At 40.7% G+C, this 14,636-nt stretch overlaps 7 protein-coding genes across 7 annotated transcripts; 3 read left to right on the top strand and 4 right to left on the bottom strand.

The window, feature by feature from the left end:
- Positions 1-194: 194 nt before the first annotated feature.
- Positions 195-978, top strand: LOC6494565 (39S ribosomal protein L52, mitochondrial). The gene is made up of 3 exons (XM_001960056.4): positions 195-351; positions 477-625; positions 691-978. Exons 1-3 carry the CDS (start codon positions 303-305, stop codon positions 877-879), a joined length of 387 nt encoding a protein of 128 aa, XP_001960092.1. The 5' UTR covers positions 195-302; the 3' UTR covers positions 880-978.
- Positions 979-3,565: 2,587 nt separating this feature from the next.
- Positions 3,566-4,380, top strand: LOC6494566. Its single transcript, XM_001960055.4, has 2 exons — positions 3,566-3,729; positions 3,794-4,380. Exons 1-2 carry the CDS (start codon positions 3,718-3,720, stop codon positions 4,160-4,162), a joined length of 381 nt encoding a protein of 126 aa, XP_001960091.1. The 5' UTR covers positions 3,566-3,717; the 3' UTR covers positions 4,163-4,380.
- A 1,026-nt stretch (positions 4,381-5,406) lies between these two features.
- On the top strand, positions 5,407-7,209 carry LOC6494568 (dynactin subunit 4). The gene has a single exon (XM_001960054.4). It carries the CDS (start codon positions 5,511-5,513, stop codon positions 7,053-7,055), a length of 1,545 nt encoding a protein of 514 aa, XP_001960090.1. The 5' UTR covers positions 5,407-5,510; the 3' UTR covers positions 7,056-7,209.
- On the bottom strand, positions 7,098-8,568 carry LOC6496036 (retinol dehydrogenase 13). The gene is made up of 5 exons (XM_001960053.4): positions 8,383-8,568; positions 8,010-8,273; positions 7,799-7,955; positions 7,484-7,743; positions 7,098-7,429 (listed from the first exon to the last, which is right to left on the bottom strand). The coding sequence occupies exons 1-5, from the start codon at positions 8,460-8,462 to the stop codon at positions 7,207-7,209; spliced, it is 984 nt and encodes a 327-aa protein (XP_001960089.1). The 5' UTR covers positions 8,463-8,568; the 3' UTR covers positions 7,098-7,206.
- A 527-nt stretch (positions 8,569-9,095) lies between these two features.
- LOC26515598 (retinol dehydrogenase 12) lies at positions 9,096-10,306 on the bottom strand. The gene is made up of 4 exons (XM_014908658.3): positions 9,997-10,306; positions 9,785-9,941; positions 9,475-9,722; positions 9,096-9,423 (listed from the first exon to the last, which is right to left on the bottom strand). Exons 1-4 carry the CDS (start codon positions 10,257-10,259, stop codon positions 9,207-9,209), a joined length of 885 nt encoding a protein of 294 aa, XP_014764144.1. The 5' UTR covers positions 10,260-10,306; the 3' UTR covers positions 9,096-9,206.
- Positions 10,307-10,978: 672 nt separating this feature from the next.
- LOC6496035 (retinol dehydrogenase 12) lies at positions 10,979-12,180 on the bottom strand. The gene is made up of 4 exons (XM_001960052.4): positions 11,839-12,180; positions 11,627-11,783; positions 11,317-11,564; positions 10,979-11,257 (listed from the first exon to the last, which is right to left on the bottom strand). Exons 1-4 carry the CDS (start codon positions 12,096-12,098, stop codon positions 11,041-11,043), a joined length of 882 nt encoding a protein of 293 aa, XP_001960088.2. The 5' UTR covers positions 12,099-12,180; the 3' UTR covers positions 10,979-11,040.
- A 524-nt stretch (positions 12,181-12,704) lies between these two features.
- On the bottom strand, positions 12,705-14,357 carry LOC6496034 (retinol dehydrogenase 12). Its single transcript, XM_001960051.4, has 5 exons — positions 13,981-14,357; positions 13,595-13,858; positions 13,380-13,536; positions 13,063-13,322; positions 12,705-12,991 (listed from the first exon to the last, which is right to left on the bottom strand). The coding sequence occupies exons 1-5, from the start codon at positions 14,052-14,054 to the stop codon at positions 12,763-12,765; spliced, it is 984 nt and encodes a 327-aa protein (XP_001960087.2). The 5' UTR covers positions 14,055-14,357; the 3' UTR covers positions 12,705-12,762.
- Between the last annotated feature and the right edge of the window lie 279 nt (positions 14,358-14,636).

Below are 14,636 nucleotides of genomic sequence, written 5' to 3'. Positions count from 1 at the left end.
TTTTCACACCTCTAATTTGTATACCATTTATCGAAGTGATTAGAAAGCAGTTTTTTCCTATAAAGGACTTGAAACTAATTTTAAAAATGAATAGGGAATCTTCGACATTTTCCTTTACTTTTATTTGTGTATATTTTTTATTTTTTTGAAATTCAAGACATGTTTATAAAGTTGTCTGGCAACGCAGTCTGATAGGGCTCGAATTAATCGTTATCATTGTTATCGGTCTGTTAAGCGCAACTAACAGCTGTTTTTTGGTTATGTGATTAGATTTTCAAGTTTTTGTCGGTTTTTATAAAAATATGCTACAAATAACCAAGATCTGTTTGGCTAATACTGCCTCATTGACGGGTAAACTCCTCTTGACGAACCTGAAATTGTTTAATTCATGGAATTGTTCTGCTTTCATAAAACCATTCATGACAGCAATAATCTAAACATAGAATAATTAACAAGATATACATTCTTTAAAACAGTTCAGAGAAGTTTGGCTGTCACCTCTGTACGTTCTATTGACCAAAAGTGGCGTGCAGGAAGAGGATTGCCTGAAAACCCCAATGCCTTTGGTCCCCTAACCAACATGCCCGATTACACCTTTTTAGATGGACGACCAACTCCACTGGGGGTAAGAATTCCATAGATCGACACCTATGTAGTTATTCTATATACGTTAAATTCATTGTTTGATAGGCCAATCAGAAAAGGCGTCTGCTGAAGCAACAAGAAATTGCCGCCAAGATCGTGGAACTGAGTGGAGAACTGGACTTTGCCAAGGAACGGCACGAACGACTGAAAACGGAAGCCGAAGCCGAGAAACAACGCATCTTGCAGAATAAGCTGAAACCCAAGGGTCATCTACTGCTCAAGCAAAAGAAGTAGCCGCTTCTCCAGCATCCTATTTTTACTTGTTGCTTTTATAAGTTATCATAAGCTTAATGAATGAAGATGAATTATACGAGATGGATCTTGTGATGTGGACACATGTTTGCCGAAAACACGTTTCAAAAACGTTCCTCAAACAGCAAGCGTGCGCAGTCGACGTTTCATTAGACGGGCCGCTAATAAGAGCTTAATTTTAACTAATAGCGGGCACCCCTTTGGGGACACATCTGCGTCTGTTAATTGAGTGTTAAAATGCGAGTGACGCACTAAATGCCACTCCGTGTCCTGTTGTTTAGAAGAGATGAAAGAAAATCTTACTTTTCCGATGGATCATCCCTTGCTTCGGGGAAATGTGTACGTGAGGACGCTATTTACTGGATGGCGATTCACACATTAGCTGCTAATGTGAGGCTTACGCTCTCACATTCGAGTCACTATTCAAACTATTTTTGTAAACAAGGAAGTCGATAGATTTGTTGATTTGTAAGCGTCTGTTGCGAAGGCCAGTTACAAGCTGGGTTTCCTCTTCCGGCCTGCGCAATTTGGGCCATCGACTCTGCGAATCTTCCCCAGAGGGACCAAATGGATCAATTGATCGGTCGTGCCACGAAATCCACTCAACCATAACAAATGTGCTTCTCGGTTTTTGGGTTTATCATATGTAAATATATGCTAAATAGATTACCAGCTAAATATTTGCACACCTTGCCAATGGTTTTCGGTTCCCTTGTTTTTCAGCCTATTTGGCTTATCGGTTAGGAGATCAAGAATTTTGCACGCCACGCAAATGTTTGCCCCTGTTCCGGTTGATTTTTCAGTCATAAAACAAATTATAAAACCCTCCTATATGTGCTCCATTTTGGGCAGGAACTAATTCTGTTTTGCGATCAAGAAGCATCCGAGGACGCTTCTCATGTCTCGAAAAATAAACACCAACAAACGGAATCCATTGATCCCCTAGGTGGCAGACATAAAAATTTCCATAACTTTTCGTATTGCCAAGTCACACCAGGTTAAAATTGGTAAAAGTGGCAATTAAATAAGTGAACAATGGGCCACAGTAAATATTAAAATATTGCAGGGCGCAAATTTAGCTGTTTATATTCGCACATTGGCCTAACAAAGAAATCAAGTCTGAGGAAATTTTCTAAGCAGTCGTCCGGCAGATGATCAGCGACTTATAATGGGGGTATTGGTAAGACTGCAAGATGTTTGTCGCACTTCTTGCATGAATTAGACAAGGTGTATGAAATTTGGCACCATAGCTCAAGATCCCCAATCCGGTTGAGTGGGTGCGTCTAAAAACGTGCTGGAAACGTGCCTCCAGAGGGGCTCTTAAACAAAACTGCAGTGCAGCCAATCGTGCGTATACGTAATGCGATCTGAATTCAACTGGATTGTTTATGTTTCCTTTATCACCGGCAAATCTCGCACCTTTCTGTTGTTGTTGACAGTATTTGGATTTTGCAAAAATATTTACACTCTTGGGAAAAGGTAAATTTGTGGAAAACAACTGAATATGTATCTGTGCTGTGAGTTGCTTCCCCCGGCAGTCTGCATCGTATTTTTATTTATATAATTGTATAAATTTATTTAATTAGCGAGTTTATATTTACGACAGCAACTTTCCGAAACAATTTTTTGATAATTAAGTGTGAATTGTTTTGGTCCAAGATTAGGTATTTTCCTGAGGTCTATTATCAATGAATTACAAATGTCTGGTGGTCCCAAAGAGGTCTTTGCCTCTCCTGATTCACCTCCGAGCTCGAGCCCCAGAGGCATGCCCTTTTTGGGGCCTGATTTTAAATTGCAAACCGAAGACTTGGTCGAATATATTTGCTAATTGTTTTATTGCTCCCTCAAGTCAAACGTTGGATATTTTTCTAGAAAAATGTCTCACTTCCTGAGTCAGCTGGCCGCATTTTCACGAAATATTGATTAACCGCCGCATGAACCATTGCGGTTAGTTATTTTTAACGTGTGAGCTGTATTTTTAAACATTTGGCTTATTTGCGTGTCTATGCTGATTTATGATAAATATTCGGAATTTCATTACAACGATATTTCAAAGTCTGGATTTAGACTCAACGTGTGACCGCACAAAAATTACCACCCCGGCGATCAGAGCGCCTGGTACACAAATTACTCATACGCCCCAGTATCCCACAAGCCTTTCACCCATAAATGTTTCCCAAAAATTATAATGCTAATGATTATAAATTTGTAAAGTGTGGGAAATTTTTATGGTTGGTCTGATTAATAATTCTTAATTACTAATTAGAGACCCATCTCAGACTATGGGGAATTTTAGGGAGTCCGTATCTTTCCGCATACTATAAACTTTTCCGAATCAAACTGGCCCCTCGCCATGCTAACCGAAACAGTGCACCTGGCAATTAGAGCCTTTCGACCACCTGAATCACATAGAGATAAGACAAAAGACCACAGTCGCAAAACAGATCCCAAAAAACGCCCCGTTTGATGTCACAGACTAGGCGCATGCGCAAAAGCCAGACGCGTCAACCAAAAATACGGGCAGAGCTTCGAAATTTGTCGCAGCCGGCGACGTGCGTTTCCTCCAGACTTGCGTCATGCCATGGAGATGGAGCTGGAGCATCGGCTCGGCCTGAGAGTAAATTTTCACATTTGGGTGCGAATATGGCGGCAGGTGCGTATATAAAGGAAGCGTTCTTCGCAGCAAAGCACACAGAACTCATCCGACGTTCAAAGCAATCACAGCCAACCCCACAAAGGATAATACTACCAACCTGGTCCACCACGGATTAAACAGCAAATTCAACTTTTAAAACCATATATCAAACTTAAACTCTTACAATGGATCTTAAGGTAAGCATCCGCAAATCTTGGATCTTTGGTAGAATTCAGCTTACCCTGGTATTCTTCTCTTCAGCAATTGTACTCGTATGTCTGCCTGCTGATCAGCATCATCATCTGCAAAGTGTCCGAGAGCAGTGCCAAGCCCACTTATTATGACCTGGATAGCTACGAGGCCTACGACACCGACAGCGGCAGCTCCTATGCCCTGACCTACGGGAAGCCACTGACTGACAATCGTCTAAAGAAACTGAACCCAGGGTACTACTACGTCGATGATGGGTACATCGCCCCCGTTTCCACCTCCGGAGTCTACACCCGTCGTGAAGATGGCAGCTCGCAGGGAGGATCACTGCCCTCGAATGTGAAGTTCACTCCAATTGTGCGAGTCCGACAGACAAAGACCAAGCGCAAGAAGCTGTTCGTGCCCAACTTCTTTGGTTAAATGGGCCGGTTCTCTTTCCGCCGGGACTGAGAGTACAGACTGAGGATGTTATAGGCTTAGATGTAGTATTAGTCGCGTGGCCACCACACCAAAAAGTACCTTATACTGTTACCTATTTTTTATACGCGTTCACCAAAATATTACCAAATTATATTTATGTATATACCCAAAAATATCGCCTAATGTAAAACCAAATATATGAAATAATTTCTAACATATACCTTGCTTATTTCTGCGGTTGCAACCTACGTTTTCAATCGTGAATCCGAAATTAAAGTTTATTTTTGGAAAGTCGTGGCGACGCAAATGCCCAAATTGTAATTTTAACTTTACCGCAAAATATTTATCATTTCTCCTATCTGGTTCGATGCGGTTTTCAAATTTTATCTAAGCCTTGTATTATTTCGAGCGGTGATCCATAAGATTTTAAATGAACGAATTTTACATCTGGAGTTGTCAGTTAGCAGCTTATGCTGTTGTTTATTACGCCCACCCCCAATCGAACTTGATCATCCGTAGAATGTCTATTAAATATGGCGAATCGGTGCTAATTGACCACTTAGGGGCTTAAATAAAATCAAAATAGCTTTTACTTCTATTTACACTTGTGTATGTTCCTTTAAACGGCGAAATTGTTGTACAATCAAATTTTATTGGGTGATGTGAGCAATTAAAATAGAACCTTTGTAAACGAAAGTATGTTAATGAATTCCATTTTCACTTCCGCAAAATAATTTTTGAATCAGTAAATATTTGCAATAAATAACTTATTATTATAAAAGAATTGAATGTGAAAAAATTATTCAAAGTAAATATTTATTTTCATTATATTTAATGAACATAAATAAAATGTGTCGTCAGAAAAATACAAGTTTTGCACTAATGTTTTACTAGAGTTATAGTTATTTAACGAAAAGTTTTAATTTTAAAATCACTTAAATAAGAAGAACAATAGTAACAACTTCAAACACAAAAAACCAAACTATTTTCTGACAATATATTTGAAAGCCTCAAAAATAACCGCCATACCGAGTTTGATTTTCAAGGAATGCTGCCAGACTGATTAAGAATTGAATGCGGTTTTCAACTTGGATAAGAATACTGCAGTGATTCCAATTTGTGTTTATTTTTGGGAAAATATTCTTTTTCTAACTTATTTTAACTGTTTTATCTGATAAATAATCAAACATCCCGTTTTTTACCTTTTTTTTTTAAACTTGACAATAGCTTGGCATCACTGGTGTGATGCTGCCAGACTGTTGGCCAAGAATATCGTCATTCGGCAAGAAGAAGAGAAATTTGCAAATTTACAAAGAAATCGGGTAAATAGTTATTAACACCAGCCAAGATGAGCTTCATGCAACCGAGTCCCGTCAAGTATGCGTGCTCCTGCGGCGTCCTCAACCCGATCAATAAGCTCTTCTTCTGCCGTCACTGCCCGAAGCTGCGCTGTGGGTTGTGCGTCTGCCACGAAATCGAGTCCCACTTTTGCTCCAACTGCTTGGAGAACATCCCATCGACGGAGGCCCGTCACAGGAAGAACTGTTGCGCCAACTGCTTTGAATGTCCCTGCTGCCAGCACACTTTGTCCGCCAGAGCCACGACTGTGCCAGTGGTTCGTAAGACTGAAGAACCCAAGGACACCAAGGAGGGTGAAAGCGTTGGAGGAGCAGCTGCAGCTCCCGCTGCTCCGGCAAGCAGCAAGCCCTCGGCTGTGCCAACAACCAAGAAGATGTACTACCTCTCGTGCCTGTCCTGTCGTTGGACAACGCGCGACGTGGGAATTCCCGACCAGGGCGTGGCCACTGGGACCTGGCCTGACAACGAATGCTTGTACCAGGCGCGCTTTAATACCCTAGTGGAGTATTTCCAAGCTGTAGTGCTTCAGGATAAGCAGGAGAAAATGGATTTTTTGCGCCGCAAAGCCCCAAAACAGCCCAAGTTTCCCAGTCTAACGGATCGTACTGGCCTCACCGTTTCCATGATTCGTCGTCAGATTGGTTGGACCGAAAAGACCCTTCCAAAACCGAGGCCTGTGATCACGCCAGCGGAGGCAACGTCGGAGGTAGAGGAACTGCCTGCGGAAATCTTTACCGAGCCGTTGAATCTTCGTAATGTGACCACCATTGCTCAGCGTCACAGCCAGCCCGCAGAGCAGCCGACGTCAGTCAGCAAGCTGTACCCACAGCGCCGCTCGTTGTGGATCAAGCGTTCGCTTCGTTGTCGTCAGTGCGAGCATAATCTGATCAAGCCGGAGTACCATCCTACTTCGATAAAGTACCGCATCCAGCTCTTTGCCAGCTGTCACGTCCCTGAGGTCGTCATGGTCCGTTGCGAGCAGCCTTTGGTAGCCGGGAAGAGCAACGCTATTTTGCTGAAGTTTACCAATCCAACTATGTACGATATGACCATCAGTTTGCTGACAGATGCGCCATCCGAGGAGGGGGAATTCAACGCGGAAAATCAAGGCCCTAAGGAAGAACAGGATACTGCAACGCCAGTAATAAAAGGTGTAAATCTAGCTAGGCAGAACTCCACACGGGAGGTGACACGGGAAGTAAAAGATATCTCCAATGCTCCCATTGTTCCACTTGAAAGCGAGTTTGTGTTGAGCCAGCGGGACGATTCCAAGGAGTTTGATGAATACGTTCAGCTGCCGACAGAGGAACCGAAGTTTATTGTGTGGCGCAAGGGCAACAAGGTACTTATTCGGCTGCAGTTCACTCCGTCGGAAGAGCTGTCCCCAAACACAGATGTTGTGCTAGGTTTCTTCATGCAGTACACATATGTGAACACGGTGACTAACGCTTCGGAAAAGAAGGAGCCCACAACACACGCCCTCCACTCCCGGGTGTTCATAACAGCGGGGACCACTGAGCAGAAGGCGAATTAAGTGTATTCCCAAAATATCCTTATCAATACTAAACGAACCTTATTGTAACTGAAGACCGCTTTAAGAAAGCTAGGCAATTATGTATTTATTGAATTAACATACTCGTGGAAAGCAGCTAGTATTACTGTTGAATAAAATGCTTCTTCTAACCCTACTCGGATTTGCCCAAGCCTGTCCACTTTTCGCTTTCCTCCCACAGGAACTTTCCAGTCTTTTCGTCCTTGGCGGCAGGAGCCACATCTTTAGGCTTGCAGTCGCTAAAGTACAAGCCAGTCACCTTCTCCAGGTCAGGGTCCAATGCAGCGTAAATCGTGGTCTGCGCTCCGCTTTTTGGAGTCTTGATAAGAGGCCAAATCGCCGGCCTGATGACATACCTATTAGATAGAAAATAGTAACCAATGTTTCAAATGTCTAGGGTATCAACTTACTTTGCTAGGTTGGTTTGGAAGAATGCCCAATTTCTAGCAAGCTCGGTGCTTACAACGCCAGGATGCAGCGAGTTAACTGTGACACCAGTTCCCTCCAATCGCTTGGCCAATTCGCGGGTGAACAAAACATTTGCCAATTTGCTTTGGCTATAGGCCAGTCCCTCATCGTAGGACCTCTCGCTGTTCAAGTCTTTGACGTTAATAGTGCCTCGGGTGTGGGCCAAGCTGGACACGACCACAATTCGGCTTGGAGCTGTTTTCTAAAGAGTTTAAAGGATGAGTACTAATTTTATTTTATCTATAAGCCTAATTTACTTTTAGTACATCCAGCAACAGGTGGGTTAACAGGAAGTGACCGATGTGGTTAACGCCCAATTGAATTTCGAAACCATCTTTGGTCAAGGTTTTTGGACAGCGCATCACTCCGGCATTGTTTATCAGGACATGCAACTTATCCTGCTCTTTTAAGAAGCTAAAAGTGGAAAAATTAAACGAGGACGTGACAGAAATTCATGCCGGTGCTTACCCAGCTGCGAATTCTCGAATGGAGTCCAGGGAACTCAAATCCAACTGGCGTGAGAAGACGTTTTGGTTATTAGTCTCCTGGACGATTTCTTTACGGGCCTTCTCGCACCGGTTCATATCCCGGCAAGCCATATAGACAGTACCACCGCGACGGGCAATCTCCAAGGCTGTCTCCTTGCCGATTCCCGTGTTGGCTCCTGTGACAATGAACACTTTGCCGGTTTCATTGGTAACCTTTGTGAACTTTCCGCCCTGCATATATTCCCTGAAATTCAGCCAATTAATTAATTTATGTGCAAATCATTGCAAGGCATTGCTTTGTCATTCGTTATTTCATAATTTCGTGGGAAATTTCCTATCAATCGAGGACTTACTTCAAGAAGTAGATAGCCGAGGCGATTATGGTCGGCCACAGAATTACTGGGCTCAGTAGACAGTCAATGAAAATGCACATTTTATGAATTTATTTCTGTCTTTAAGTTTCAGTGTGATGTTGACAATTTGACTTGCCAATTAGAATGCCTGGAAATGTGTTCGAGCAGCTGTTGAAATACAACTGAACGCTACCTAGAAAGAAATATTATCGCAAATGATTATGAGAACATTGCGATATTTTTCAGAGCAGTACAAAGAGAAAAAGAGCTTTAGGATTAAGAGAAAAGCGAAAGAGAATTCTGGTTCGTGTTTGTCGATTCTTTAAAAGATATTGTATCTTAAAGTTAACCGCCCTTTATGTGGCACCTGAATATCTGGTCTATTATTAAGTTAGTAATTACACTCGTCAAGGTCACCTAATGTTGTTGACTTCAACGCTACCTCAGAAATTTTACTGCTCCACCCATTAAACACGGTCTTACATTATAAAACTAAATAAACATTCTAACAGCTTTGATTTGTCCAGGTTTCCGAACAGCTCAGTCTCACGGAATATAAACAAAAATGTTTGAAAACAATTACGCCGGGGCGCTATCAAGTGGGGCGGCGGGGCACGCGACTCCCCAAGTGCTGAGTCACTGTGAGAATACTATTCGAAACTACGAGAATCCAAATAAGAGAACTATTGATGAATATTTATACTCTTTGGGCATTACAAATCATAGTAGTGTTAAATCTTTATTCTGGGATGCAATATACATGTAAATGAAAATAAAAACAAATATTGTTGATAACAAAAAATTATATAAAATGTTAAGTTAACTCATTCCTTAATTCCTGTCCATTTTTGGCTCTCTGCCCACAAAAACTTGGCTGTCTTTTCGTCCTTGGCAGCGGCTGAAACTTCCTTGGGCTTACAGTCACTAAAGTACTGTCCAGTTACCTTTTCCAGATCCGGATCCAATGCAGCATAAAGAGAAGTTTGAGCTCCACTCTTTGGCGTCTTAAAAAACATCCATACAGCAGGCTTTAATAAAAACCTAAAAACAAAATTTAAAAAAAAATATGCAAATTATACTATTGCAACCTACTTCATAGCAGAGGGCCAGGAGTCTACTAGATCCGTGTCCACGGCACCTGGATGAAGGGCATTGACAGTGACCCCGGTTCCTTCCAGGCGCTTAGCCAGCTCCCTGGTGAACAAAACGTTGGCCAATTTACTTTGATTGTAGGCTCCGAATCGACTATATGATTTTTCGCTGTTCAGGTCATCTACATTGATAGTTCCCTGCTCGTGTAAAGCACTGGAAACATTTACTATCCTACTGGGAGCTGATTTCTAATTTAAATAAAAATTATTTAATAATATAAAGTAATTTTCAATAATATACTATTAATTACCTTTAAAACATCCAGCAGCAAGTGGGTAAGCAGGAAATGACCCATGTGATTTACACCCATTTGCATTTCAAAACCATCTTTTGTCAAAGTCCTCGGGAGGCCCATTACTCCTGCATTGTTAATAAGGACGTGGAGGGTATCCCTCTCCTTTTTGAAACTTAAATAATACAAATTATTGTGTTAAATATTAAAAAAAAATTATTTTCCCTTACTTTTCAGCAAACTGTCGTATTGAGTCCATAGAGCTAAGGTCCAACTGCCTTACAAATACGTTTGGATTGTTGGTAGCAGTAATTATTTCCTCCCGGGCCTGTTTTGCCTTTTCCATATTCCGGCAGGCCATGAAGACAGTTCCTCCACGCTTGGCTATCTCCAGCACTGTCTCCTTGCCGATTCCAGCATTGGCTCCCGTGACAAGGAACACCTTGCCGGTTTCATCCGTCTGTTTGGTAAACTCTCCGTCGCAAAATGGCATTATAGCTAATATTACTTTCCAGTCATAAGCGAAACCACAGATTGGGAAGCCGACAAACTTGGCAGTCGCTTAAATACTACCATCCACTATTTGAGAGAGAACTTGGTCAATTAACGTACTGAGAGAATGAATGATTAGCTAACTTGGTAGCTAGACGGGTTTTTGTCGAGTCTATGTATATGCGCTTTTGAAATTATCAATACACCCTATATCTAATATTCGAGGTAGTTTTACCAATTGTGTTCGATCTATAATTAGAAGTTACTATAGCTACTATTGACATAGACCTATCTATTCATCTTTTGGTCAAAATCCTAACTTTTGATATACCTTTTATGGAATACTTGAATACAGAATATCGTTTATGAATCAGGACTTTTATCCTCTTCGATAGGCAACAAAATATAGCGAAAATCTATAAATTAAAATTTTGGCACATTTTTGGTTAAATTATGATGTTACCCCTTTGAAAAATTTTGAAAATTGGGTTAGCTTTTAGTTGTGCCAATTTTGATATAGAACGATAGTACTCGAAAAGATATGCTCAGAAAGATATAACATTCGGCGATCAGATAAATATAGGCCAAGTTATGGCGTAGCCAGAAAACATTTAAAAGACTTTAAAAAGAGATTTTGTTTTTACGATTTCATACAGAATTTGAATTGTTGAAACTAGTTGAATTATTGTAAGCAAATTAGTCTTTTAATACTAGAAATGATATATTTTGATCATGTATTTTAAAACATAACAATTAATTTTTCACAATTTCAATATAAATTTTTAGTATACTTCGATCCCAGTCCACTTCTCGCTCTCAGACCACAAGAACTGTGAAGTTTTATCGTCCTTGGCAGCAGATGCCACATTCGCTGGCTTGCAGCCGCTAAAGTACTGACCAGTAACCAGTTCCAGATCAGGATCCAGTGCGGCATAAAGAGAAGTTTGAGCTCCACTTTTCGGTGTTTTAAAAGCCCACATCAATGGAGTTAAAGCAATCCTACGAAATGGAAAACGAAAAAATTATCCACTTTAGTTAGCAGCTTAATTTGAACTCACTTTACGGCGGGGCTCCAAGTCCTTGCCAGTTCTGTGTTCACGGCGCCTGGATGTACGGCATTGACGGTTACACCGGTTCCTTCCAACCTCCTTGCCAGCTCCCTGGTGAACAAAACATTGGCCAGTTTGCTTTGGTTGTAGGCTCCGATGCGACTGTAGGGTTGTTCACTGTTCAAGTCATCCATATTGATGGAACCAAGCAAATGGGCAGCGCTTGATAAGTTGACTATGCGACTAGGCGCCGATTTCTAAAATAAATTAAACATATTTATATTAATAAGTACTAGTAATGGTTCAGTTAACAATTAACCTTTAAAACATCCAACAGTAAATGAGTGAGCAGAAAGTGGCCGATGTGATTAACACCCAACTGCAATTCAAACCCATCCTTAGTAAGGGTTTTTGGGGTGTGCATTACCCCAGCATTGTTGATCAGGACGTGGAGCTTATCCTGCTCTTTTTTGAAACTGTTTGATGACACATAAGTAATAATTCGGCCTTTAGTCTTGCATTGTGTCTTACCTTTCTGCGAACTGGCGAATCGATTCCAAAGAACTCAAGTCCAATTCTCTCACGAAAACATTTGAATTCCCCGAAATGTTTTCTATTTCCACCCGGATCTCTTCAGATCTATTTAAGTCCCGGCAGGCCATATAGACAGTTCCTCCTCTTTTGGCAATTTCTAGAGCTGTCTCCTTTCCGATGCCACTATTGGCTCCTGTGACAATGAAAACCTTTCCGGTTTCCACTGTCTGTTTTGTAAACTTTGCGTCACACACCATTTTTAAAAATATTTACTAATATTTAATGCATAAACTATCTTTCCCGTTGCACGAACAAACACTGAATGGTTGGTAGAATTACTTGGTTGGAGCTTAAATACTGTTGACAAACGTAAGGGCGTATAAAAATAAAACAAACGTACTGGTAAGTCACGATGACTTGGCCAAAAAGCTGGAGGAACTTTCTACGGAATGGAAGCAATCGATTTTTACCTCCATAGTATGGAGTCCATATGCGTAGTTCTCAAAAAGGATGTATGTATATTTAAGTTAATATAGGTATATGTTATTATGAACCATCGTCTCCCATAGTATTTTGACCTTTACAGAACCCATAATCAGTTGGAGTACTTTAAATCTTCGAATGGTTGGGGGTACTGTCCTTTCTGAAAAGTTTATACTTAACGAATCTACTTAAATATGAAATTTCGTTAAATCATTAATCAGATCGAACTTTAACCAAACATTATTCATAAAAAATACTATCGTTTAATTTATCCCCAAACTTTGAGTGTTGTTTAGTTGCAAATATTCCCTGATTTTTCTAACGTCAAGAAAACAGAACCTTTTTTAGAAACATAGAAGTAAATTAAAAACATTAAATTGTTACAATAAATACGATTTATTTTAAATATGTTTTAGTACAACTTTGAAATAAAATGTTTTAGTCCAACTTTGAACTATTCACGCCAGTCCACTTCTCGCTCTCAGCCCACAAGAACTTAGCGGTTTTGTTGTCCTTGGCGGCAGGAGCCACATCCTTAGGTTTGCAGTCACTGAAGTACAATCCCGAAACCTTCTCCAAATCGGGGTCTAGGGCAGCATAAAGGGTAGTCTGGGCTCCATTCTTTGATGTCTTGAAAAGCGTCCACAATAGAGGACGCACCAAAAGTCTGTTGGGTTAATATTAAATAAATTAGTTATCTTGAAATCTTTAATTTAGTTCTGATAACTGATAACTTACTTCACCAGGTCAATCTTGAGGAAGCCCCAATTTCTTTGCAGCTCCGTGTCCACAGCGCCAGGATGGAGGGAATTGACAGTGACACCGGTTCCTTCCAATCGCTTGGACAGTTCGCGGGTAAACAGGACGTTGGCCAATTTGCTCTGGCTATAGGCATTGATTCTACTGTAGGACTTCTCGCTGTTCAAGTCTTCAACATTGATAGATCCTTGAGTGTGGGCCAAGCTCGAAACGTTTACAATACGACTGGGAGCAGTTTTCTATAATTTAGATCAGTTTTTAATAATGTAAAGGGTAATGTCGTCTCAGAAAGTTACCTTCAGCACATCCAGGAGTAAATGCGTGAGCAGGAAGTGACCCATGTGGTTGACACCCAACTGCAACTCAAAGCCATCCTTGGTCAAAGTTTTCTCGATGTGCATCACTCCGGCATTGTTAATCAGGACATGAAGTTGGTCCTCTTCACGTTTAAATCTATGTAAGGAAAGCTTCTTAGAACTCTTTCAGAATGTATTGAATTATCCTGGCTTACCCTGCAGCAAATTTACGAATCGATTCCAGAGAACTTAGATCCAACTCTCGAGCAAAGACCTTCTGGTTGTTGGTCTCCTTGATGATTTCTTGGCGGGCCTTTTCACATCTGTTCATATTCCGGCACGCCAGGTAGACGGTGCCTCCTCGCTTGGCGATCTCCAGGGCTGTCTCCTTGCCGATTCCCGTGTTGGCTCCCGTAATAATAAATACTTTGCCGGATTCATTGGTCTGCTTTGTAAACTTGCCGCCCTGCATATACTGCCTGAAATTCAGTAAGGCAATAGTGGTTTAGTGGTTTTCACACACTTCTAGTCTAGTCTAGTTATCAGGGAGTTTCGTTGCCCTATTAGTCATTTGGATTTAAGCAAGTCATGACCAATTTACCTCAGAAAATAGGCGCCCACGCCAATAAGAGCAGGCCACAGTATTAGAGAGCACAAACAATCACAAACACACATTTTGGATCAGTTTATTTATCCAGCACTAGTGTTCAGTTGAGCGATCATTCACGAAATGCGAAACTAGTTGAATGATCCGCCTTATATACGTGGTTTGTTCTTATCTGTGAGGTAGTTTTTTTAGAACTCAAACTCATCGTTAACGAAATTAGAAGTTGCTAGAATGCCAATGAAAACATTTTCATCATAGAAGTTTAATTTCGATGAAATAAGCTATATGTCGTATTTATTGTTGTTAAGCCAGAATATTAATTTTTGATTTTTGTAAAGTATGCGAACATTAAGAGTATTGTGACTCGTCGACGTTTGCTAAAAAACTGGCGTCAAAATAATAAAAAATACTCTTTTATAAGAACGATTCTCTTCGTTCAAAAAATGATATCTCATGATGATAAGATACTCTATACATACATATATGAAACTGGGAGAGATTTCAAGAAATTTTTGCTTAATAAGAGTACAAAAATGAATTCGAATGAGAAGAGAACAAACAAAACCTTATATTACATTCATAACAATGAGAGAAAATCGACAAAAACCTGGCAAAATCTAATAAGAGCTGAGACTTAAAGCTTGACCCCG

This window comes from Drosophila ananassae, chromosome 3L (assembly GCF_017639315.1).
Source record: "Drosophila ananassae strain 14024-0371.13 chromosome 3L, ASM1763931v2, whole genome shotgun sequence".
Classification (NCBI taxonomy): Eukaryota; Metazoa; Arthropoda; class Insecta; order Diptera; family Drosophilidae; genus Drosophila; species Drosophila ananassae.
This window is presented reverse-complemented; position numbering and strand designations above follow the sequence as displayed.